The sequence below is a fragment of the Meleagris gallopavo genome, chromosome 4 (genome assembly GCF_905368555.1).
Source record: "Meleagris gallopavo chromosome 4, MGAL_WU_HG_1.1, whole genome shotgun sequence".
Taxonomy (NCBI): domain Eukaryota; kingdom Metazoa; phylum Chordata; class Aves; order Galliformes; family Phasianidae; genus Meleagris; species Meleagris gallopavo.
Genome location: NC_139407.1, coordinates 67,081,296 through 67,107,046, shown reverse-complemented (window position 1 = coordinate 67,107,046; position 25,751 = coordinate 67,081,296). Strand labels below are relative to the sequence as shown.

The following is a 25,751-nucleotide window of genomic DNA, read 5'->3' as shown; positions in this document are numbered from 1 at the left end:
TAAGAGCTTCAACGTCATCATTATTAACATCACAAGAACGAGCCTATCACATTGCACATTCACACTCTTTTAATAATAATAATAAATAACTCTTTTGGAGGCGTTTGTGTGGCTGTGCAGAGCCAGTCATTCAATTACCCTATAGACCAGGTAGGGATGATCAAATTAATTACTGTCTCAAAGAAGATGAAGGGCCAAATGCAACAAAATGCTTCAGCATCTATGAGCTGGGAATTACAACATGAACATTTAAGGTGTTTTTCAATCCAGGGGGACTAGGACCTACATTATACATTGCAATTATACATTACAATTGTTGAAAAAAAGAAAATTAATGTCAAACCAGGAGATTAAGTGTGCTGAGTAGAGTCCAAGACCCCGTGCTTTCTGAAACTTAGAAAGAGAGCTGGAAGGAGGAGGCTTTTTCTAATGCAGGGCTTGTGCTCATCCTTTATGCTGTAGACATGTGTATGTATATATAGTTATTGTTTTGAAAAGATTATGTGAGATTCTTTTGTATCTAAAGCACATTGTTATTATTCTTCCTCTTGTATTTTATTTAATAACTGAGTTACCACCTGAGAAATGAGAGGCCTGATTTCCTGTTTTGGAGATTCACAAATTCTATTTCTTTTATACTGGATGTACATTTTGGCCTGAGCTGTGGTGCTTCTTGGGGTAAAAGTGTCAGAAGGACCACAGGGACCATAGCAGCATATTCTACCTGGGGACTTAAGGCAAGGCATCAGGGGCAGGTTTGTCTGTCCTGTCACATCTACTAGCCTTGCATCTCTGCCTTCAAGGGGAGGGGTCCCTTCCCTCCTCTGTTCCCATTTCATCCACGTAGTCCACCATCTATTTGAAGATTCTATAAATGCAGCTTACATTCAAGGAACTTTGGAGTAGCTAGGATTAGTGAATGTTTTAATCATAGAATCACAGAATAGCCTGGGTTGCGAAGGACCTCAAAGATCATGTAGTTTCAACCCCCCTACCATGCCAACCACTAGAGCAGGCTGCCCAGAGTCACATCCAGATTCAATCTTTAGAAATAATGTTAAAACTCATTATGACCTGAGAGGAGGCATGGAGAGATTTTATAAATGCACTAGTTATCCCTTCAGGAAAGGACTTTACATTTCTGCATTTAGGTTTTTTTTTTTTTTTTTTTTTTTTTTTCCTAAGAACAGAACAAGTGCTGAAAAAAATCTGAAATCAAAAAGGAGAAATAAAGACTCTAATCACTTTGTAGGTTCAAAGCATTATTTAATGCCTAATTAGTTTGTAATAGCATTTACAAAGGTGGTGTTTGGTGTGTTTTTCTGTAAAAAACAGTTTGATAAAAACTGTTGATGAAAATGTCACAGATTTATTTTCAACAGACTTTTGCTTCAGATATCCCACATGGACATTCTGTTATTTTGTGCAGGCTTTTACACTAATGCTCTGTAATTGTGTTTCACTTCCTCTGATTAAACTGACACATAATTTGAATGGATATCACTTAGCACATTGATCTGAGGATGTGACAGGAATAGGCTCAGCTTTGCCTCTTAAAAATAGAAAGAGTTGGTCCATTGAGCTTGCCTTCTTTTGAATATCTCTGTTTGGAGTTTAAACAGATCCAAATTGTTTATTTTTGTGTTACTTTGTTGTGGTTTTGGTTTGTTTGCTTGTTTGTTTTATTTCAACACTAGTGTCTCATGGTTATGGTGTTCTGCATCTCCTGGTTATGGTGTTATTTTTTTGTGGACACAAAGGATCCAGTACTCAAATTGACCAATTAATTACCATAGTCAGAACTAAGTTCTTTCCTTTTCCATGATTTTCCTGGGAAATCTCCACTACTTGAAAACAGAAAGTAAATTTATAATATATGTCCGATTAAATCTCAAGCACATCACTTGCTTGCAGGTGAGGTTTTTGCTGGAGGTGAAAGGCTGTGCTGTCAGACACGCAATCACTGTCCTGAGAAAGCCTGACATGTGCATTAACCTGGTATCATGTAGGCTGCACAGTACACTGCCAAGTAGGGTGTCAGATCTGTAAAGCATTAGTGTCTACAGGGGCTGCACGAAACTTCAGCCCAAATCATTTCAAGTATTGTTTTGATGGAGACTTTAATTGAAACCATTCAGAACGGACTGGCAGATAAATAGGGAAAAAAAGCCTGAGTGGTCTGGAGGGAACTCACAATAAGGGCAAAGAAAGTAACAATAAGCTTGAAAAAGCATTTAATTCTCTAAGTACAAATATTTAGTTTCTTCTCACATAGCATTGACTTCTAGTAGCATACATTGCTGAACACATTTTTGATAGGATATAAACAAGACCTTGTTTTCTCATGGATCATCCAAGGAGTGTAAGCATGACACAATTAAAAAGAAAGACAGACAGAAGGAGACAACCAACTTGTTTAAATCCTATTTTTCAGTGATATTTGAAATTCAAATAATTGTAAGTAAAGTTAAGCTAGTTCTGTGCCTCTTAAAGAAGGACCAGATTTGAGGGCTTTGAACTCTGAGGCTTTGTAATACCCAGTTCTATGCCATTAATAAAAATTCTGATGTAAATAGAAAGGTGTAGTTGGAACTTCAGTATGTTCACTAAAAAAAAAGGCAACATTTTTGAATACCTCTAAACATTGTGAACTCTGAGGTCCTTCCAATAGTCACATCATTCCTCAGAGGTGTCTAAAAAGTGTCTGCACTGAAAAAAAATACATGGAAGTGCACACTGCAAAGCCAGTGCTATGGTCCAATATTGTCTTGAATGAAACCTTTCTCTCAAATAGAGAAAGAAAAAAGAAAGTCTGCAGCCTTTTCTCAGAGCTTGTAGTAAAATTGCTACATTTTGACACTTAATTCGCATGGTTCTTCACTGTGGACCTCCATATCTGAAGGGAAAGACAAAATGTATGCTACCTCCTTTTCTTCCAGTTACTTTAGGTGATAAGAAACCACCTAGAAGTGAATTAAAAACAGATTGTAATTTACAGCTGGAAAGCAGTTGGTGGTTAAATGGGGAAATTGTTGGACCCTTTGCAAGTGGATGTCTGCAAAGAAATCAGAACAATTCAGAATTCTCAAGTAAACTGTTCTGACCTTCTAAATGGAAGCATCTGCAAGGTTTAATTTAACTGATGAGCGAGGAGGTTCTCAGCTTGTTTAAATTAGTGTGACATCATTGGAGCTGATGGTTTTATAATAGTTTATACCAACTACATTGCTGCTCTCTCCTATTTTTTAGTATGAATTTAACTGTAATAGCATGAATTTGTGTAAAGAATGTAATTTATTCTATGACAAACCTGATGTTTTCCTCTTTAGATTCTCTGACACTCAAAGAATCCATTTCTTTGCAAAAGAAAAGGCGTTATTTAACTAAAAGAAATATACTGCGAATCAATTTGTTACAAAGTCATTCCCCTTCAAACAAGCATGCTAAGACTTGTACCACTTGCATTTGCAGTGATATAAATCACATTCTGCATGTTTTGGAGAGATTTCTTCAGGATTTATCAGAAAACTTATCTCAGTTTATCAATCTTGGCTCCTCCAATATCATTCCTTTGGTTTCATTACCCATTGCCTTTTCTACAATTTTGATACCATATGATGCTGTAAAATTCGATTTTGGATAGTACCTAGAAGAAAAGGGCTGTATGTTCATCATAGTCATCTTGGAAGCACTAATTCAGAAATGCAAAGAAATATAAAAATATTCTGTCTGTGTCTACAAAAGAAAAATAAAAATAACCACTCTGCTGCCTTTGTTGTCAAGACTGAGAAAGGTTTGCATGGTAGGCAAATGCTAGTTTTCTCATAAATATAAATTTTTCAAGCAATTCCTTTTTAAGGAAGCTTGGATTCCGGTACCTGATTGTGAGTAAATATCAATTAATAACAGCAGTTATTCCTTGTCTGATCAAGTTCTAATCCTAACAGGTCTTTCAAATCAAATTGCTGTCATTTATAACATTTCTGAAAATCCTTGACCATAAAACGAGAAATAGGTGCAGTAGTGAATTATGCAAAACAGGCAAATCAATAGCCACAAAACAACCAAAATATAATATTCCACATAAATTCTTCATGTAGTGAGAGCATAAAAGAGCAAACCACATGGCTAGTATTAAACACACTGCTGAGTTCACCAGCTCAGGCTTGGGGTATTTGGATATTGTGATGATGAGGACTGCATGAAAATATAGATAAAATAGAAAGAGGCACTCTTCTTCATCCCTATACATACTCAATTGGGATTATTTATTTATTTTTAACTGTGTGCAGGTCTAGATGAAGCTTGTTTGGATCCAGGTGAATGCCAACATTTGTTCACCTGAGGTGTTCGGTTCAAGTTCTATTGCATTTATTTATTATCTGGGGCAGCAGGGAAGTGGCTTACTCAGTTTTCTCCATAGTTATGATATTTTATGCTGTGTTGGAACCTATTACACTCACTGTGATCTGGTCAGAATTTCACAAAGTAATTAAAAATTGCTGAAAGCAATTGTTTCATTTACGGAAAACTTTTTGTCCATAACTTACAGTTATGAGCAGGTTAATGAATGACATTCTAGAACTGGGTAGTACTGTGGAAGTGCCCTGAAGAAAGACTGTAATTCAGTGTTTTATTGCAAAGTGGCAAGATAATATACATAGTGGGATCTGTTTGTCTTATCCTTTCTCTGTGGAATACAAACCTCGCTCCTTTGCAACTGCTATTGCATAAACAGTAGTCAAAATACCTGAGTAGAGGAAGAATTTCTAAGCAACATTTTCTCCCCTCGTTTATGCAAAATTATTCTCCCTCCATACCTCCCCCACAAGAAAAAAAGGGGAATTATAACATTTCATTCCATGTGGGGTGATCCTCTAGGAAAAAAATGAATATGGAAAACAGGTAATTGCAGAACCTCCCATCTAGTTAGAATAAGTGTTAAAAAGAAAAAAATATCATTGATGGGTATAAAGAATGGATGAAATAATTGAGCTGAGTAGAACAGTGATTCACATTCACACCAGGTTCCTTAGAGCTTTTCTCACCATACCAATTTGAAAAAAATGTATGTATATATGTATTCTAAGATGTCTTGTTCAGTTCATCCATAGAGGATCACACAACTTTCCTAAAATATGTCATCCTGATCCAACTCCCTAGCTGATTGCAAAGGTTTTCAACTTTCAGTGAAATTTAACCTCTACTCACCTCTGCTGGGATATATGGGTTAGCCTTTTCCTGACCTGAAATTAGTCTTCTTAACCTGACAGAAAGAGACTGTGTTGTTGTTCTTAAACCTAGCTTTCTGCTTAAAAGCACCAAGGCAGCTTATGTCTGTTGTTCAAAATGTTTTTCTTCTTCCTAGTAAGCTTCTCTTCATCACCTTTAAAAGGACTACTGAACATGAGCATAGTTTTTAGAGAGTGATGTTGTTCAACATTTAAAATAAAATATTAGGACAGATATATTTTTGAGCAGCAGTTTACACCTTAATAAAACATTGTGATATTGAAGTTTTGAATAAACTGTAAAAAATTGAACCATTTACCGAGGGGATGATGAAAATATAAGAGTATATCAAGGTTTGGTAGCTCTTGGATCGATAGATAATCTTTCCACCTGTCTCCTACAGGCTAAATTACTCGATAAATGGCAATAAGGGTGTCTTGGACATGGAACATATAATATGCTAGGAGATTGAGGTAGCCCAGGCATTGGGCTTATATATAAAGCAGCAAAAAAGACTAGGGAATGTGTGAAAACAGTCATCCCATAACATCTGACACTGTTTAAGGCTTTTATTATTATTATTATTTGTGATAAATTCAAAGACTGACCTTCTAGATTATGCATTTTAAAGGAACAGAGCAAGAATTTCTCTAATGTCTCTCATTTGGTAGTTATGCACGTAGCTTTTTATCTGTGATATTATGCCGTAGGCCTGCAATTGCTATGCTTTTGTCTATTTCTTCTCAATTTTTTCCTGTCTTTAACAGGTTACAATTGTCAGACATGTTCATCTGCGTTGATTGTAAAAAAAATTAATAATGTACTCCAAATAATGGATTTCCATTTCACATGACTGTGCGTGTCATGTGTGATGACAGAATTTTTTGGTGAATGAAAGCATATGCATTAGCTCTCTTTATAAAAAAAATGGTAGCAGCAATTTTATCTATTTCATATGCTGAAATGTCACATTTCTGATTTTCTTTTTGGTTGTATTTGGAATTATTCAAAGGTGAAAACACAGTTCCAGTCTGAAGCATTCTCTTCCAGAGTTGACTGTGTCTCGTGTAAATTGCTCTGTCTCTAGGCTGTCTCTGGTTGACAGTGGTGGTGACTGTAGGCAGTTACCAAAAGGAAATGATAGTAACTAGATTTCTTCAGGTACTCAGTAACTGTAGATTGATTATATTGAAAAGCTGTTCAGCTTCTCAGGGCAGGCTTGAAAGTACTTGAAAAATATATTTGGGGGTTGCTTCTTACATTGGCTGATCTGGAAAGGGGACTGCATAACTTGGGGAGAACGGCAATGCAATATCCACTTGTGCATGGCACAGCCCATAGTTGAGAACTCATGGAAACTACCATAAATAGAGGTAATTGTGTCCAAAGGAACTCTGAATGCCAATTTTTTGACATTCCAAAGTTTCCACGCATTTCTGCTTGTTCTACTTTTAACTCAATTCCAGGAGCAGATTTTACATTCCTTGTATCCCATTTCCAAAGTACCTTTCTTCCCTGTGCACAAAAAGATTAACGCAGAAATGCTGTAAGTCTCAATACTAAGCTTTATGGTTTATCAGAAACACAGGAAACTGACAAATTCCTTTATATCCCTGCTAGGAGTGGAGGCCAAAAATTTATCAGCGAGGCAACTTTAATATAACAGTATTTAACGACTTAAATAAATAAACTTTAATAAACTTATATTTTCAGTGCAGAGCAGATGGTGTTTGACAGACCTGCCTGAAGCTATGTAACATCACATGCCATGCTATTTATTTTACAATAATGTGATTTACTAAACAAAATTATCTTCCTTTGAAATTGTACAGTGAAGAAGGGCTTTTCTATCTAGATTTAAAGGCAGAAGCCATTTCACATGTAACAGGTGAAGGACAGTTAAAATTCCTGGATAGTGATAAACTGTGCAAGACATGAAAAGTGTCTCTAGGATTTCATCTGCACTCCTATGCGTTGATAAAGTATTGCCATAGAGAGAGCTCAGTCAGGTCTCTGTCCACATGGTTTGATTGCTTGTTCTCCAGCACAAATCAGTTTATGCCGTTTAGCATCTCAGATAGCATGTAGGGCATGATTCAGATCACTGCACAGAGGACTTTTCCTGTAAGCAGTATAGATGAGACTTTTTGCTGTTTTGAGAGGAGAAGAGGCTGGCCATATGGACATTACTAGTTTGTGTTGTGTAGCCTAAGGGTCACAGAAGGGCTCCCAGTCGTCTTGGGTATCTCCATAGGATGTAACTTATGGGTCACTGTTTGTATAATTGAAAAATAGATTTAAAAGGTACAACAAAAAATTGAAAAGAGGATTAAGAGAAGCACTAGATACAGGTTACCATGGATCTATCCTCACAGAGTAATCCATCGTCTAAAGAGCAATGTCAAATATTCAAGTTAGGAGCATAAATCAAACTTTTCATAGAATTACAGATTCATATAGGTTGGAAAAGAGCAGTGAGAGCATCAAGTCCAACAATAAACCCATCCCCACCATGCCCACTGACCATGTGCCTCAGTGCCACATCTCCATGGTTCTGGAACACCTCCAGGGATGGTGACATCAACACTTACCTTGGAAGCCTGTGCCAATGCCATTTAAGTCAATCTGAGAATTTCTACTTTCCTCCAGTGATTATTTAGGGAATGTCAGGAGCTCTCGCACATAAGCTGTGCAGTTTATCAGGTGCCTGATTTATTTAGTGTCTCTGTATTCCCTGACTACTTTGTAGGAACTCCCAGGTTACTATTTTGGACAGTTTTATGGCCCCTTATATTAGTGCCAAGGGTTACGTGCTTGATTTCACATCAGTGGTGAATGCACAGTAGATCTGCCCTGTACGAAATCATAGAAGAAGAACTGCTAACTAGTTCTCTTGGTTGAGAGCACTAAAATACCACCCCAATGTAGGCTTCAGCATCATGATGTTTTTTAATTGTTCACATTGTGTTAATATTCACTGCAGTTTGCACCAAATAAGGAGAAAGAAGAGAAGAATTTAAATGATATAACAGAAATTTAATTATTTGACTGGGAAAATAATGCATCTCAAAATGCTAATGTCACCAAGGATATTTGAGGCAACTGGCAACAGCCCAAAGCTGGAGTAATTGAAAATCTTCTGGGAATCTTTGTAGTCTAATAGACCAGGAACCTGGCCGAGACCAGCTCATCTGGCAGACCCATTTCAGAGAAGCTACCAGGGGTTGAATACAGGTGGTCTGAAAATAAAAGCATGAGGCCATAATGACTATGGCTAAGAAGCCATGGCTCTTTAGCTGGGGATCAGCAAAACTCAACCAAAGAATGAATGTGAGATGAACAAGATGAAACTGACTGTAGTTACAGAGGTGCCTCCTTTTGTAAAACACCAAATTTTCTGATTTGTATTGTTAAGTCTGGAATTTGTAATGGATTCTTTTTAGAGACATAAGAGATAAACTTACATTTCGTATTAAATTATTGTAGCGGTTGATGTCATTATGTTTCAATTTCTAAATAAAATAAAGAAGATAGGTTTTACAGATTTCTAAATGATCATTAAAGGCATTGTCCTGACATCATAATTAGAATTACAGATAATAATGGAAAGCAGGCATTCCCTCCACTTAAACCAGAAGATTGGATTGGATTGCCAATGTGGCCATGTAGGGTTTATAACACAACACTGAACATGCAAGAGATCGTTATTAAAAGGGTATATTTAAAACTCATCCCACCCCAAAAGTGAATTCTCAACGGGTTCTGGAGACACATGCTATTAGGCTCAGTGGGAAATAGAAAACTGCTCTTAACTGTATGCAAGGAACAATTCTAAATAGGAGCATTTGAAAACAGCGTTGAGAATAAAAGAGTTCTGCCAGAGAGAAAGGAAGATCGTTTTGGTTCTCGATGAAAAGCTATCAAGCAGAGTTCAACGTGATGCGAGATGTGACAAATCTTGAGAGAAGCAGTATTCTCTTAAGAGAAAGGTACTACAGCTGACAAAGTCACTTAATGCTTTTTGTGCCATGGAACCTAAAAGAATATATATCTTTAAGTGTATTTTAGCCACAGAAAGCTATCCTTCCTTCCTCCCCTCCCCCCTTTCATCTTTCTTTGTAAGGATCTTTGCTTTGTTTTAAGTGGAAGTTTTCTTTCTATTGCACCTAGAGTCTGCCAATATGATTCCTGTTACAATCATAAGGACCGTTTTCATTCTGTCCTCAAGCTGTGTTTCTGCTTATTATCATGTTTAACATTCCCAGTGCCTAGCAGGATAGAGATTAGAAGCTCTTAATGTTTGCTTTATAGTGAAAGGTCTTGGAGATATTTGGAGCACGGGCTATAATATATGCACATAATTTATTGTTGGAAAAGTTCTGAACCCTCCAGTGAGTCACCTTAATCTTTCTTCTTATCATTTTAGGTTTGTTTTAAAATAATCTGCTGTGCCCCACACACATAAACATGTTTAAAACATTGTGTTGAAAATAACGCCTTAATTGGAAGCTAACAAAAAAGAAATGTTGCTTTTTTTATTTTTTTATTTTTTTTTATTTTTTTTTTTAATTAGCTTTAACTATTTCAATAAAAGATATATAAATTGTGAAGTGTTATTCTCTAATTCCAATATTTGATCTTTAACAGACTGGAAGGAAAGAGAAGGGGGACCCACTCAACATTGCTATTGACAAGATGACCAAGAAAACACGAGACCTTCGAAGACAGGTAATCTATGCTTTTTATACTACTTGATTTTCCTAGAAATTAAATGCTTTTGAACTTCAGATTGTTTTTGACACGTGTAAAAGCATAAGGAATTTGTGGCCTTATGTAGATATACCACTACTTTACAGCTGACACTAAAAAGAAATACTCGTGTTTTCTTAAATAAAAAAGGAATACTGGAACACATACCAAATGTAACACCTAATAGTCTTCATATGTGGGATCAAGGAAGACTGGCCAAACCTTCGCTGCCTTCACAGCATTGTCAGTCCTAAAAACACTACCAGTTGTGCTTATTAGTATTTATATGAATACTCTCAATGAAATATCAGTTAGCAGAATACAAAAATGTTCATAAGAATTTCAGTCAGAATTTTTAAGTTACTACATGCTGTGAAGATTCTATCTGGATAGGGAAAAGGCTGATAAATAACTGTAAAACCTAGTTTGAACACATTACTTTTAGCTCTGTGACTGGTAATAAGACTGAAAGATTTGTTTAAAAAAAAAAAAAAAGAAAAAGCTTGAGATGGAAAAGAATAGAAGGGAGATTGGAAAGCAGAAGAGAGAGAATCCTAAGTTTCTCTGTACATTTTTAATTTTCAGGGACAGACTTTTTACGTCTTTTTTTTTTTTTTTTTTTTAACTTTTGAGATGAAACAGTTCTGTACTTTCTGTTAAAAAATATCGCTACCTGACCAGTCAAATCTTGTTCCTAAGGAAATGATCTAAAATCTGCAAATCAGCAAGACCAAGGAAGGACTTAAAAGTAACTCCAGTTACCTATTTGCAACTAGATAGTTTCACAGAAAGAGGCACTTTAAAAACAGTACCCTTCTTTTTTCATTTTGCTCTGAATTTTCAGCAAATGTGTTTGAGGATAATATTCTCAGAGCTTATTTCTCTAAATAATAAAAATTTTGCAATGGACTTACAGACGTTAATCATCAAATCTGCATAAAGCTTAGCATCACATCTGTTGCTCAGCTAATGAGAGAAGAAAGATCTCCACTGTTCTGACCTCCAAATTTGTGGGATCCAAGGGATCCTAGGTTTTGCAGTGGAGTTTGTACCATGTGTTGCCTCCCACCTCTGTTCTTATTGCTTGAAGGAAGTAGCAGACTAACACATGAGTTACTGTTCTGTGTGAGGCTCTCAGCAGTTGTCTGAATTACTCATCTCTAATGCCAATTTTACTCTGAAACGTGATAAAAAAATGGCACCTTTCTCAATAAACTCTCTGTTTCTCATGTATATTCAACCCCATGGGTGTTAAATTCAATCACAAAAACGTTGAAACTCTGTATGTGGGTAAAGTGAAGCACATACATAAATAGATTCCTGCATAGAAATGAAGTATTTAGTATAGTTTTCTATATTTATGACTGTTAATCACATAGGTATAATGTTTATTGAATTGTGGCAGTCTCTAGTAAACTAATAAAGATTGGATCCTAACTGTGCTAGGAAGATATAGGAAGATAGAGTCTTTGCTTTCAACAGTGTGTATTTGGACTATGAATTGGTCTGCTTTAGAATCATAATCAATGTTGTGCTTTATCCTATGCATAATTAGTTCTATAGGAAACATGTGCACATCTATCCAGGTCTGCCTAGACATCCCCAGCTAAATTTTGCAAGACAAGGACTACTTTTAGTAGCTGGGGAGAAGGGATTAAAGATGTAGAAGAAATGAACCAAGGCTGAGCTTGCACCATTACATTCTTTCAGTCCTTCAATTTTGGGCTTAATCGTAGTAGAGACAACCTATTTTGAATACCATAATGCCTTTCACTTTCAATTAATGCATTTTGAAGCAGACTTGTTGATCTGATTTATGGAGCTTAATGATACATAGAACAGGACAATCTACAAAACGTGGGGTTTTTTAGTGAAGAAAATATATTATTTCACTTGCTAGTCAGGTTCCCTTGTGAGTTAGTCTTCAGCAGCCAACCATCTAAGACTGATTTTTCTTTCTCTCCCCAGGTTACTTAGCTCTTTATCTCCAATATTTTTTATTATTTTTTATTATTATTATTATCATACAGCGATGTGAAATGATGGTAGGTGGGACACACGGTGTTAAAATCCCATCTCACAATTTACAGGCACATCAGTACTTCCCATTCGGATGGAATTAGATCTTTTATCTTATCATTTAAACACTCCTGGGCATTGGAAAAGTATTGAGGAGAATCGAATTATATAACTTAATATAAACTGCAAGTAAGATTATCAACATTGGTCGGACTGCATAAGTTCTTGGAAGAAGACAGGTCTCACCAGCCCATAGCTTACTGCTGCCATTGCCTAGTTCATTTTGAACAGTTTGGAGAAATCACAGAGTTCTGTGTCTGATAAATAAATTGTGCCAGTTGGCAGGATTTGGGGTCTCTTTTTCTGGTACACAAGTCTGTAGTAAAAAAACAACCAACCAACCAAACAAACAAAAAGCAAAACCTAAAAGCTGAACAAAAACATCCTTCACTGTGTGGAACAGCAAGCTAGACCGAGAACAGCAGCAGGGTGCTTGTTGATGCCAGTTTTTATATGTGTTTGTATTTTTCCTTAGGTAAAAAATGATACTAATCCTATACTAATATTAATGCTAACACCTTAAATACTACATCTAATCATAAAGCAGCACGCACACACTGTTTTTCCAGCGCTGCTACAATGTGGTGACATTGACACCGCAGGGATAAGCAGGGATAAGCAGGAAGGACACCCCATAGAATTTGGCTAAGGCACAAACTGGATGTACAGCGAGGCCTACCACGGTCCATAGATCATCTGGAGATGTGTGAGCAGGGCACCAGCTGCTCTGCTGTCACCACCACTGGTGTCCCACCTGTCAGTGCCGCTGCCTCCCACCCTGCTGCTCTCATTCCTTTTCTGTATGTACCGTTCCAGTTCATCACCTGAGCTTGTTCAGCCTGTGTTAGCCAGTTGGTTTCCCCACAAGGTACAATAACCAAAACCATTAGTTTTCTCTTAAAGAGCAGGTATCGGTACTGCCATTAATTTTAACAGTGCAGCTTGTCTGCAGTACTCCATACAGTAAATTGAAATAAAATAATAATTCTTTTTTGTTCATTCGAGCCAGACTAATACTTTATATGCATCCAAGTGGAAGGAATCACAGAGAAAAGAGAGATTTTTTTTTACCAACAGTTCTCAGCTGAACTGGAAGTGTAGCTCTCATATAGCTATTCAGGACAATGCATCCCCTCCTGTGGAATCAGTTGTGTATTATTACTAAGTTTAGTTGGAAACACTTGATGAAATAAATAATCAGCAGAAAAAATTCTCTTTCTTTAAAATGGAAAAGGATGATAAAATCATGTTTGTTTATCGAGAAATATAATTTTGAAGATAATAAAAAGTCCAACTATTGAAAAGTCATATCTGTGTTTTTAACACTTTCAACTTTTCATTCTGAAAGTGAATATATATTTTACTATAGCTTTTTATTGCAAATATAAACATAAACATATAAATAAACATTGAAAATTAAAATTGAAAACAGCACTCCAGAATGTTCAAGGATGATTTCAGTTGCTTTAAGGTGTTTTGATTGTTTAGCATTTTGAAATTTCCAGGTTTCATTCCAAACTGGAACAAAGGAAAATTAAAATAGTAGTAAAATAGGATTTCTGGTTCCTGTTGCAGTTCTAGGCAACATAATTTTATAATAAAATATATGAATGAGAACTTTAAAGTGTAAAATCTAGAAATGAAAGCATTACCAGCTGCATTTTGATGAATAGATTTGATACTCTGAATGCTTAGACTGATATCCTTTGCTTTTGTTTTAATGTAATGGATATCTGAGAGAAGTCAGTGCAACTGTTTGATGTCCAAGTCTACATGTGCAATATCAAAAAAAAATTTTTTTTAATCAACTATCTATTACAACCTCTTAGTATCTGCATGGTGATTTCGTGCATGGAAAGCTATCGTTTCTGGACTGGAAATACCTATGTTTGCTTTCATGGTTATATGCATTCTTGGAAGCAGACAGGTCTCCCCTGTACATAGCTTAATGCTGCCGTTCTTCGCACCACTCCGAAGCAAAATATTCTAATCCAGCATTTATTTTTAGCAAAAATTTCTCTTCTCAGATTGTCTTTTTCAGACAGCATCCTCTGAGATATACATACTGTGTAAAAAGAGGACAAAAAAATTGACAACAACCAAATTAATGAAGACTTCTGCTTTCTGTAGAATTGTATTGTCTGTGTTGATCTTCCTACAAAATAATCTCCTGTCTTCCCTTTTGATCTTTGATTTTCATATTTTTTCTTATTTTCTTTTTTCGATACTTCCGTTCTGCATGGTGGTTGACTAGCTGGTATCTATGTAGGTACACTGATCAGCCAGCTACTGACTTCCCATTACAAATTTCCCTCCACAGAACTCAAATCTGGGTCACCTTTCTCCTACTAACAAACGTTTTTTTAATCAAATAATTGCTTAACATCCTCAAGACCTTTCCAGTATGCTGACATTAGTTTGAAATTGCACAGCAGATTGAAATGTATTAGAAAAAAAATAGAATTTTGAGCCTCATTTCCTCAGAAAATCAGTCTAAAACTGATAGCACCTTTGTCAAGTCTGCGGTCTTTTTTCGGTTACCATCTGCATCAGCACTCCAAATATTCAAAGGCAGATGTTATTTTAAGGCTACAGTTCTAGTCGTACTGGTATTGTGTAACTCCAATTATGTTATTATCTCCTCCATATGATTTCTGCAGAGACACATAGCTTGTGATTTTTCAAGAATGAATTTCATGTATGGCTTTAGTTTTTCATTTAGAAGTTGATTGGGTTATCTCAACTACTTTGTAAACTCCAAGCTAAAAGATTTCTGAATTTGATTCAGATGAGTTGTCTTCCTCTTTCTCACAAATAATAATGGAGGTTTGGATATTGATTGCTTCTTCCCAGTGTCTGCTTTTTTCTGATGGCCATTACTAGCATGCTGGCTGCTACGTAGCTACATATTTTTGGCTATTTGCGATTGAATTTAGTCATTTAGACATCAACTAATATTAGTAATTGACTGCATTGCGGTGTCCACTTTGCAGCCACACAGCCAGGCTTGTTCTGTCACAGATCTTGTAGAAGCCTAAATTCTGAAAAAATCCAGGTCATGTTTGCCCTTTGCATCCCTCTAATCAATTCATTAAGCGTCATGTAGTTTAGACATCCCTTTACATGACCATTGTGTATTATTGATTGTTCATTTACATTATCTTTGTCTTAGACTATGCTCTGAAGTATAACTTTGTGAGATATTTGGTGGTGGACCACAACACAACTTTCATTAGTTATCAGCCATAATCTCCAGCATGCTTTCATTCAATTGCACAGCTACGATTATTAAAATCGTTAACTTTTAGTCCTTGACAATACTGCTGTATTAGTCTACAGGTCACACCTTTGAAAAAGATTAAAGGTAGATGAGAAAAATACCTCGTGTAATTTATCCATGGAAATTCAGTAACAGATCTTTGTCATCATACTCAGTTCTTTCCTACTTTATAGGTCTCTGAAAGTACTCACAATTCTGTGTACTTTCTTTAATATGGGCACAATAATTTGAATTAGATAACAGGCTTCATAATGTTCTTAGCACTATTTGTTGTATCTTTATTTCCTAGCTCTTGAGAGGCAGTCTAATCTCCTTTTGCTCTTTATGTCGGTCATTTCCACTTAGATTAAGTTGTATCACTGCTGTTTATGAAAGCTATTTGTGGTTAAAAAAAAAAAAAAAAAAGCTTTAGCACTTTGGAATGTGCCAAAAATTGACGTAGACTCCGTAGAGACTCTCAGAATAAGAAAAATATGAGTATTAGTTAGTGCAATTGGACTAAAGGGACACCTAAAAATGAAAAACTGTGTTCTGTTGGAACAGATTTCTTCACATCTAACCCATACAATGCAAATTATGTTATGAATAAACATTTATATAACACTTTCAGTATGTGAACTTAAATCTCTCTCTTTTTCAAGTGCATGCATAGCTTGCTTCTTTACGGGATATAAAAGCTTTGAGGAAAACACAGAACCCCCACCAAAAGTGGAAATTGTATCATCACTGTTTTACAGGCAAGGTACTGCCTTATAATGAATTATCAAGTGCTACAGGGAGGACCAGCTCACCTAGAAAGGAAACCTCGAAACCTCGCTGTCCTGAATCATGACTTACTGATTTAAACTGTTTCTCCTCTTCCCCTTCTGAAATGCTCAGATAAAAGTCATGCAAGAGGTACTGTTAAGTTTTCAGAAGAACAATACAAAACACAGAAAAGTAAAGTTGCTTTTGAAGGTGAGGCTACTTCAATTTAGGTATTCCATGTTGTACCAGCTTTAAGGGTGTACAACATCTGCACGTGAAGATAAAGCCCCAGGCAAGTGTAAGCAGTTAGAATCATAGAATGGCCTGGGTTGGAAGGGACCTCAAAGATCATCCTGTTCTAACATCTCTGCCACAGACACCATTGCCACCCACTAAGTCAAGCACTACACCAGCCTTCCCAGGGCACCATCCAGCCTGGCCTTGAACACCTCCTCAAGATAAAAACAAAACTAGGAGCTTCAGAAGATGAAGTCAATTATAATTAAATTTGTTAGACAAACAATTTGTCTCAGATCTTTTAAGAAATTGAGCAGCACACCCTAATAAATAAAAACTCATTATGGAGAGGAGAAAAAATAGCCAACCAACCAAAAATCCCACCTGTGAATTCACACCAGCTGATATCAATTACGGAAGCTGTGTGATAATATAAGCAAGATGGCATTCCCTAACTCTTCTATTCAATGGGAGAGTTCACGTTCAGAGAGTAGTTTGTTGGAGGTGATTTTTTTTGGAAAAGGTCAATTATCTTTGTATGTTTTTGTGGAATAGCAAGAAAACTGTCTATTAGTTCCTTTACCAAAAAGAAACTTGAAGGTAGGTTGCATAAGTAGTTCTTTTACTTTCTTACTGTAGAGCTAGTCAACACTATATTAATAGGTTTGTGTCTAGGTGGCCTAAAGAATCAAGTTCTTGATCTTAGTATCATAAAAGTAGGCCTTGATGTGTTCTTTATTGTAGACAAGTAGGCATTGTCTAAGGTTATAAATCTTAGAGGTGGTTTTATTAATTCATTACCTGCGTGATTTAAGGGGTGTTAGAGAGAGGGTTATGGGCCTCACGTAGCTTATGTGATACAGTGAGACTTTGTTAGTAGAGAGTTTTGAAGATGCAAAACATAATGCAAGCGTTTAACAGCAACAGAAAATCCAAGAGAGTTTTAACTTCAAATTTAATATTGCATGAATGCTTACTGAAGATTTATTTTGTGAAGACAAAGTTGAGGCAAGGTTATGCTTAACCAGACAATACGCAGGAGCCTTGCAAGTTTGTGCTATATTACCAAAGATGAGATAGGAGTTGTTCCTAAGGGAGTGTGTGATGTGATGATATTGCCTCATTCTGTCACATGAAAACACTCCTTGATGAAATGTTGGCTTCTCTTTTTTAAAAGTGATCCCAGCATGTCAGTCTGAATGCCTTTGAACCTAAGGCCACCTGCAGCATCAAGCCTTTGCTCGTTAGAAATGTATCTCTTAACAGGTTATGTATTCACCTGTAGTCACTTTAGTGCTCTTGATTATGGGGATCTGGAAGCTGTCTTTCTGAAAGCCCACTATCAAATCTTAATACAGATTTTTTTCTGTGCCAAAGCTATGTTCAATTTTTTAATTCATTTATGTTGTTGCACTGTGTTGTGCTTATGTCAGAACTTTCTTTACTGGGTTTCTCTTTCAGCTTGTACTAGGGTATTAGACAGGAATCTTGTGTAATGCTCTGTTGTAAAGAAGAGATAATAACGCTCCATTTGATAAAGCACTCTGTTCTTTCGGCTTCCACTGAATTTATAACCAATCTTCAAAGCAATAGAAGTAGTCAAATAATTTGAATTTCACTAGTTTGGACTAAGAAAACTGTAAGCCCCCTGGCATGCTATTCAGCAGTGCATCTAAATTTTCTCTACTCCTAGTTCATAAACTCACTTCTCTACTTACTTTAGGAAGGGAGATTTAGAAAAATGTCTAAGAAAAAGAAATGTGGAAAAAATAAATTAGAGGTGATGAACCATCACTTAGTCATGATTTTGACTTTAATTTATTTGAATGTATGCCTTTTTGTCTATCTCAAAATATATTTCATCCCAATGTTTATCATAGTGACATTGAGGTTTTTATGGTGCTTTGAAGTGCTTCAGAGGAAATGGAGAGAGTTTTAATACTGCTGATTTACTCTTTCAGGTCTGTAGTAATTTCCTTACTGCCTAATTGTAAGTCTCAGTTTAATTTACTCTATACATAATGTTTACTGATGCACATATGGTGCCATATTTCAGGAAACTATACCTATATCAGGTAGTTTTGTGCAAATCTACAGTGTGCAATATTTCCATCAAGTGAAGAAAACCCTCACCTGCAATGTAATACATGTGATGGATTATTTTGGTCTAGCAAAATCCAAATATTGTAGTACCTATGGCTGTTCTTGCTTTTTGAATAAGGATCTAGTTTATTTTTAATCCAACTGAATGATGTTGCAAGTTGCATGAGGAATAATTCATTGACAAATATATTGTAAATTACTGTGCATAGTTTGTCAATTATTCCTCTAATAATTAATCTTCCTAAAATCTCCTATACTTCAACAAATCTTTCTATTCACTATGGGAACTTTGTAATCACTGCTTGCTTTTGTTTCAAATGTATCATCTCATTAAAATGAATTTTAAAAACAATATAAATGTCATCAGACATGTCTAATGTTCATATCAAAATAAGCGAAGAACAAAACTGTCCTACTGATGATGATTTATATGAAGTTTAGACTGCTTTGTAGTACCAGCCAAGAGAATGACCTGTAGTTGCATTAGCTTATGAAACTTGTAGAAGCTGGAGTTCATAAAGAGCTTCAAATTCTGATGTTCATTATCAATAATGTAGTAAAGGGAGGAACGGAGCAATTTAAATTGAAGAAAAGCACAGACTCTTCCCAAAGATGTCCTTAACACTCTCCTCCTAATGGATTTATGAGCAATGGCAAGGAGTATGTAGAATCTAATTTCTAAATGGGATTTCAATATTGCAGTTGTCTCTTAATTGCCATTAATTTTATTCATTTCTTAAGTAGTTTGTCTTTTGTGTTGCTTGCTAATATACAGCAAGTTTTGTTTTCAGTTTCTGCTCTACAGAAATTACGACAAGGGCGTTATAAAACAAACAAAAAAACAGATTGTAATCCCACTGCAGTAGGCTCTTTTTGTAAAGACATGGCTGGTAATTCACAGTATCAAATGTCTCTCATCACTGTCCATAGGGTAATATGAGTTCGTGACTCTTGGGAAGGATGATCTTACTTTTTCAGAACATAATCAATTTTTAATTTCTTCTGCCATTGTCTGTAATTTCAGTGGATTGGTCTACCACAGGCAGCTGTCGTAAGCTTTTGCTGTGGCTAAATCTCTAGATCTTAGAGATGCTTAATAGCTGGGGTAGATGGGAATGCAAGTGTTACAAATATAATGCTTGCTCCATTAGCCCTGAGTGAAGTCACGATGTATGTTTGTTTTAGTAAGCATTAACTTCATGAAGAATTTTTGTAGTCAAGGTCCTTAAAATTTGTGACCATGTATCTGTTTAACCCCTCTGGGCTGTTTTGATTTCACTGGTGCTTTCTGTTGTCTCTTTCATTTCTGCCTGTATTTCTTCTTGCTTTTCTTTTTTTTTTTTTTTGATGGTATCCTCTGTACAACCTCCTAATATGTTAATGCCTTGTCTCATTCCTTATTTTTATAAGTTGTAAATATTTGATACTACATGAACCCTCCAGTCAGAAGAAGGGTTTTATTGTTTTATCCAGACATGAAACAAGACCTAGCGCTCATAATGCTCATAAAATGGGTGAGGAGGGAAACGCATCCCTCATTCTTAGAAGAACTTCTATACTTTTGTATGACTATTCTAATACTGTTAGCGAGTACAAGGTTCTTTCTTGTCCAGAAATCATTATTTCTTATTAGATCTTACAATTTTTAAGCCGCTAAAATTGATACTCTTTTGAAGAGTTCTATAGCATGTGCATGTAAAATGAATAAAGCAAAAAAAAAAAAAAATCAATGTGGATTAACTATTTAAGTAGTTTAAGGTATAGCCAGTACTATGGTTCTGGCTATGTAATATATTGAGAATTCCTTTGTAGTGGCCAGTGACTAGGAAGAATTTTTTTTTTTTGTCTTGGTCCCTCTCAAATTTCTGGTCAAAGTTTGTTATTGCAAGTTGCTTTCCATCAGTAAATTGATCCCCAGTCCTCACATGACTGAAAAAGACTCTTTTGAAAGAGAAAATAGAAAAATACATAAAGTAGTGGAATCGATCTTTGTATTTCATGATTTTTTTTTCTCATAGACTGAAATCTTAAAACTTTTATGTATTATATTCCAGAAATCTGTAACTTAGATGTTTTTGTGAGATACATGCTTTCAATGTTAATCCTTTAGCTGCTTAGTCTATGAAGGTAGATTTAATGGGATGGATATCCACTACCCTTCCAGTTGCTGTTCTTTGGTTCAGTCTTCATGGCTTATATGTAGAATTGACTGAGACTTTATAGCATTATAGCAACAGCAAACTTTGCTGAAGACTGTCATCATCTCTTTTGTAACCTCCCGTTAGATACTGAAAGGCCACTCTTGGTTCTCTTCAGAGCCTTCTCTTCCTCAGGTGAAAAGCTCCAGCTCTCTTAGCCTCTCCTTGCAGGAGAGGTATTCAATCCCTTGGATCATTTTTCTGGCCCTTCACTAGTTCTCCAATAGGTCCACATCTGTCCTATACTGAGGATTTCACATCTGGCTGCAGTACTCCAGGTTAGGTGTCACCAGCACGTAGCAGAGGAGAAGGATCACCTCCCTCACCCTGAGGGAGGTTATGCCTGAGAAGTTATGCCTCTTTTGATGCAGCCCAGGATATGGTTGCCTTTCTGGGCTGTGAGGGCACATTTCTGGTTCATGTCCAGCTGCCATCCACCATTATTCCCAAGTCCTTTTTGGCAGGGCTGAGTTTCATCCTCCAGCTTGTATTGATAGTGGGGATTGCCGCAACCCAGGTGCAAAATCTTTGATGTGGATTTATTGAGCCTCATGAGGTTCTCCTGGACCCAGAGTTTGAGCCTGTCTACGCCTCCCTGGATTGGCATCCCATCCCTCAGGCAGTTGACTGTGCCACACAGTTTAGTGTTGTTCCACAAACTTGCTGAGGGTGCTCAACCCTACTGTCAATGTCACTGATAAAGATATTTAAAAGCACTGGTCTCAGTACTGACCAATCTCCATCCAGACACTGAGCCATTGACCACCATGCTCTGGGTATGGTCTTGCAACTGGTTCCTTGTCTGTTGAACATTCTGCCTGTCCAGTCCATGTATTTCTGATCTGGGGAGAAAGACATTATGAGGGGGACTGTGTCAAAGACATTCCAGGCTGCAATGGTGAATAAGATGCTCTTTGATTAACTTGACTTGCAGATACTTTTATACTGCTAATCTTTATAAAGTTAAAGAATATGTTAGTCATTAATCTCCTGTTACGATGTTCCCTTTCTGTGTCAGATTAGACATTTAATTCTCTACCAGACTGTAAATAATACTGAGATATTTTGGTTCTAAAATTGTTATGTAGCCATGGAAAACATCATTTCAGTGGGCAGGTTAACCTCTTTGAGCTCAGTTATAGCTGAGAGTTGACGATGATGGAACAGCCCTAAATAGTGCTTAGAACAGTAGAACACAATGCTATCAAAAACAGCAACTGACTCTGTGCACTGTAAACTGACTAAATTGACTGAACTGGAAAGACATAAAAGCTGTCTTCACTATTCATACTTTTAAAAGTATTTGCAGGTCTTGATGCTTCCCTTTTTATGTTTTTGTGCTCATATAGCCAATTTACTATTCTTTTAACTGTATGTTAATTAAGTTTTCTCCAAGACAAAATGAATTAAGTAGACCTTTAAGTCTTTCCTCCAACAAGTGGAGTTTAATGTAGTAGAAACTGTCTTCATTTTGAAGCCACCTCTAACTTAAAAATTCAGTTAGGGAATAAAAGTTAATCATTGCCGTATGAGTAATACTATGTGTCACAATATTTACATCAGAATATGGGGAAAACGAAGGAATAGCAAAGACATTGTTTAATTTACCGGTGTGCACGAGATCTCATGCTGTTTTTAGAGTAAAACTTGACCTTTTTCACTGCATGTTTTATGACCATTTAAATTCAGGTCACAGAATTTTCTCATTCCCTTCTGAGCTGATGTCAGTTGTATGAAACCATAAAATTTCTCAATGCATAAGCCATCACTTTAGCTGGACTTGGTTGCAGTGTACTGAGGAACATATAAGATTAGTTTTCGAGTAGTTATTTACCTTGATGAATTACCTTAATTGAATCAAATAGACTGGTAATGCTGAGCTAATACTTTTAAATGTCTTGTCTTGTGCTATTAATATTACCTTGTCATGTATCCATTTGAGCAATTGGATGAATGTCTTGTGTTCATACTCCTGTCACATCTAATAAATGATTTTGTCAAGTCATTCTTTATAGCCTGTAGTGATGGATAGTAAAATTTGTGTTCTCCTGTGTATATAAAAACCATTAAATATACCTTCCAACTTTGATGTGAGGGTATCCTAAAACTCAGAATATAATTTCTTTCTAAGATGGTCATGCCTGTTTACGAGAGAGGTTAGGAATGTACTATTTTATGAATAACAGGGAATATGAAAATAACATTCATTTATTTAGCAAACCCTGTGATGGTCAGAATTCAGGAATTTTTTAAACTGCTCGAAATATCTGCAGAAAGCCACATAGAGTTACCATAGGATATCCATTTTATTCATGAATTTTGATTCAAATACTATGTTGCTGCATATTTGCAGTGGAGAGCCCAAATTGTTGTTTACCTGATGCTCTTATTGTGTTTTTCTTTTACTGTCTTCTAACATGTGATTTTAATACTGATGTAAATAAACATCCTGAGACTTTTTGTAGGGTTCCATGAGGTGCATTCTTAAAATTATAGAATCATAGAATTATTTGAGTTGGAAGGATCTTTAAAGACCATCTAGTCCAATTCTTCTGCAATCAACAGGGACATCTACAGCTGCATAAGGGTGCTTAGAGCCATGCCCTCCTGATTTTGCATGTCTCCAATGATGAGGCATCTATCACATCTCTGGGCAGTCTCTTCCAGTACTTCACCATCCTGATGTGAAGAAACTTCTTCCTTATATGCAATCTAAATCTCTTACAGCCCCCCTCCCTCCAAATCAGGTTGTCTCTTCAGAGCTTTCTCTTCCTCAGGCTGAACAGCCCCAGTTCTCTCAGTCTGTCCTTATAGGGGAGTTGTTCCATCCCTTTGAGCATTTTTGTGGCCCTCCTTTGGATGTGCTGTAACAGGCCCATATCTCTCCCTTACTGAGGACTCCATATTTAGATGCAGTACTCCAGGTGAGATCTCATTAGCATGGAGCAGAGGGGCAGGATCACTTTTCTTACCTTGCTGGTCATACATCTTTTGATGCAGCCCAGGATATGGCTGGCTTTCTGATCTGCAAGTGTACACTTCCGGCCCTTCTGGTATAGCTTCCCATCCACCAGTACCCCCAACTCTTTTTTGGCAGGGCTGTGTTTCACCCTTACATCCCCCAGCTCATACTGATAGCAGGGGTTGTCATGATCCAGGTGTAGCACCTTGCACTTGGCTTTGTTGAACGTCATGAGGTTCTCCTGGACCGATTGCTGGAACCTGTTAAGGTCTCCCTACACAACATCTTGTTCCTAAGACGTGTCAACCACACTATATAGCTTGGAGTCATCTGCAAACTTGCTGAAGGTACATTTGATCCTGTTATTGATGCCACTGAATGATCAGATCTATAATACCATATTAATCTTGAATTAAAAAAATGAATTGTTTGTTCATTATTCTTAAGCTTCTGAAATATCATTCCCTAAGGAATAAACAGGAAAAAAAAAGTTCTAGTGTTCATTTAAGACTTACAGTAATTTTTCAGACAGTGAACTGAACAGTGTGTTTTATTGAGACTTGTATTGAACGAGAGCTAAGAGTTTTCCTGTAAGGATCTTCCCTGGAAATTAGATGGAGACCACCTGGGATTTTTTTAAACATTGTTTTTCTTTGGAAATACTACAGTCTGTCTTATTTCAACATGCTAGACTTCAGAATTCTAACTAAATGTCTAAAAGTGAGGCATGTATTTTAGGTGCAGGTTTTCTCAGTATGTGTGGAAGATGGATATCTGCAGTGGGCAATTATGTAAACTTGAGACGTATCCTTTCTGGCAGTATCTCTTCACATACATTGGCTATAGATTAAGTTCTTGAAGAGAAGATAGAGGGGAGGAGAAGAGAATAGGTGATGACAATGTCATAGGTAGTGGCCAGCACAATCCAGTTTCCTAGCCTGTGGTAAGCCTCTCATAGCAATTTATCCTTTTCATTCTTTTTTTTTTTTTTCCCTCCTTCTTCATGTATATTACTGTCTTAGCCATTCGGAGTGACTTAAATCATTTTGTAGGTGGAAAAATATTTTCTAGATGTAATCTGAGACGAATTAACTTTTTGTGGGAATTAAGGATTGCTAATTCCTAATTAGTTCCTAATGCACTGGTTTCTTTAACTGTAATTTATGTAAAAAGAACCACATGCAAGTACATATATGCTAAGAAGTTGCTTTGTTGCTTGCTTTTAGTGTACCACTATGGGATTGAATAGAAATATTCCAGGTTAGGTTTCTCTTTATTGAAATAGAGCTGTCACGTGCTGCTGTCAAACTCTATCTCAAATCATGTATTTATTATGCCTAATAATATAGCAGTTTCCAACATGATGTGGTGTTTAGGTAATACCTTGTCTAGTGAGAGCTTTCTAGTCTGGACTTTAAAATAGAAAAATTTACCTTGGCTGAACATTCATCTAACTGAATGATCGAAGGAGACTTGTGGCTAACCAGAGCTTCAGGGTGAATGGCTCCCAGCTTGCTGTCTCTGAATTCATGTTGTTAGTTTTCTTTTTCACTCTTAACAACCCAATAGCAGAATAAAATATGCTAAAAATGTTTCTGACCCATACTTCTATAGAGCAATGAAATTTCCAGGTAGAATTACTTAAGATTTCATCTTTCTGTCAGTCTTTCAAATTTTAGCAAAATTTAACGTGAATTAGTAGTTATTAGCAAAGTAGAGAAGTCATCAGTGACATAATTCTTAGAATAATATTGTCTCAAACAGGTGTTTATGAAATAACAGGTGTTTAATCTGTGAAAACTTGTACAGAATTTTTTTTCTTTGGAATAAATTGTAGCATGTTTACTAATCCTGCCTGGAAAGTCCTTAGGTTTTCTCTTCATACCTACTGGAGGTATTTGGAAGAGTGTGAAGCACAAAGCACATGCTAAAAGATAAACTCAAAATAATATTCAGTGCAGGAATTAGAGGAGATTTAGATACATTCTAACATTCATACTAATATTTTAATGGTTACTTGAAGTTAAGCTTCTTACTCCATATTTGGTTTTTAACTGAACTGAACTTTTTTTTTGTAAATAATGTGCAGCTTTCAATTCTCATCAATTTTCAGTGTATTATGTGAGAAATCATATACAGAGCCACTTGGTCCACTGGGGTTAGA

At 36.3% G+C, this 25,751-nt stretch overlaps 1 protein-coding gene across 2 annotated transcripts in view; it reads left to right on the top strand.

Moving 5' to 3' along the window:
- Positions 1-25,751, top strand: part of CTNNA2 (catenin alpha 2) — a 452,478-nt gene that overhangs the window by 335,724 nt on the left and 91,003 nt on the right. For both annotated transcript variants that reach the window (XM_085223727.1, XM_085223728.1), the window contains exon 8: positions 9,880-9,960. In XM_085223727.1, the coding sequence (XP_085079853.1) occupies positions 9,880-9,960 (81 nt within the window). The remainder of the gene's footprint in view (positions 1-9,879; positions 9,961-25,751) is intronic.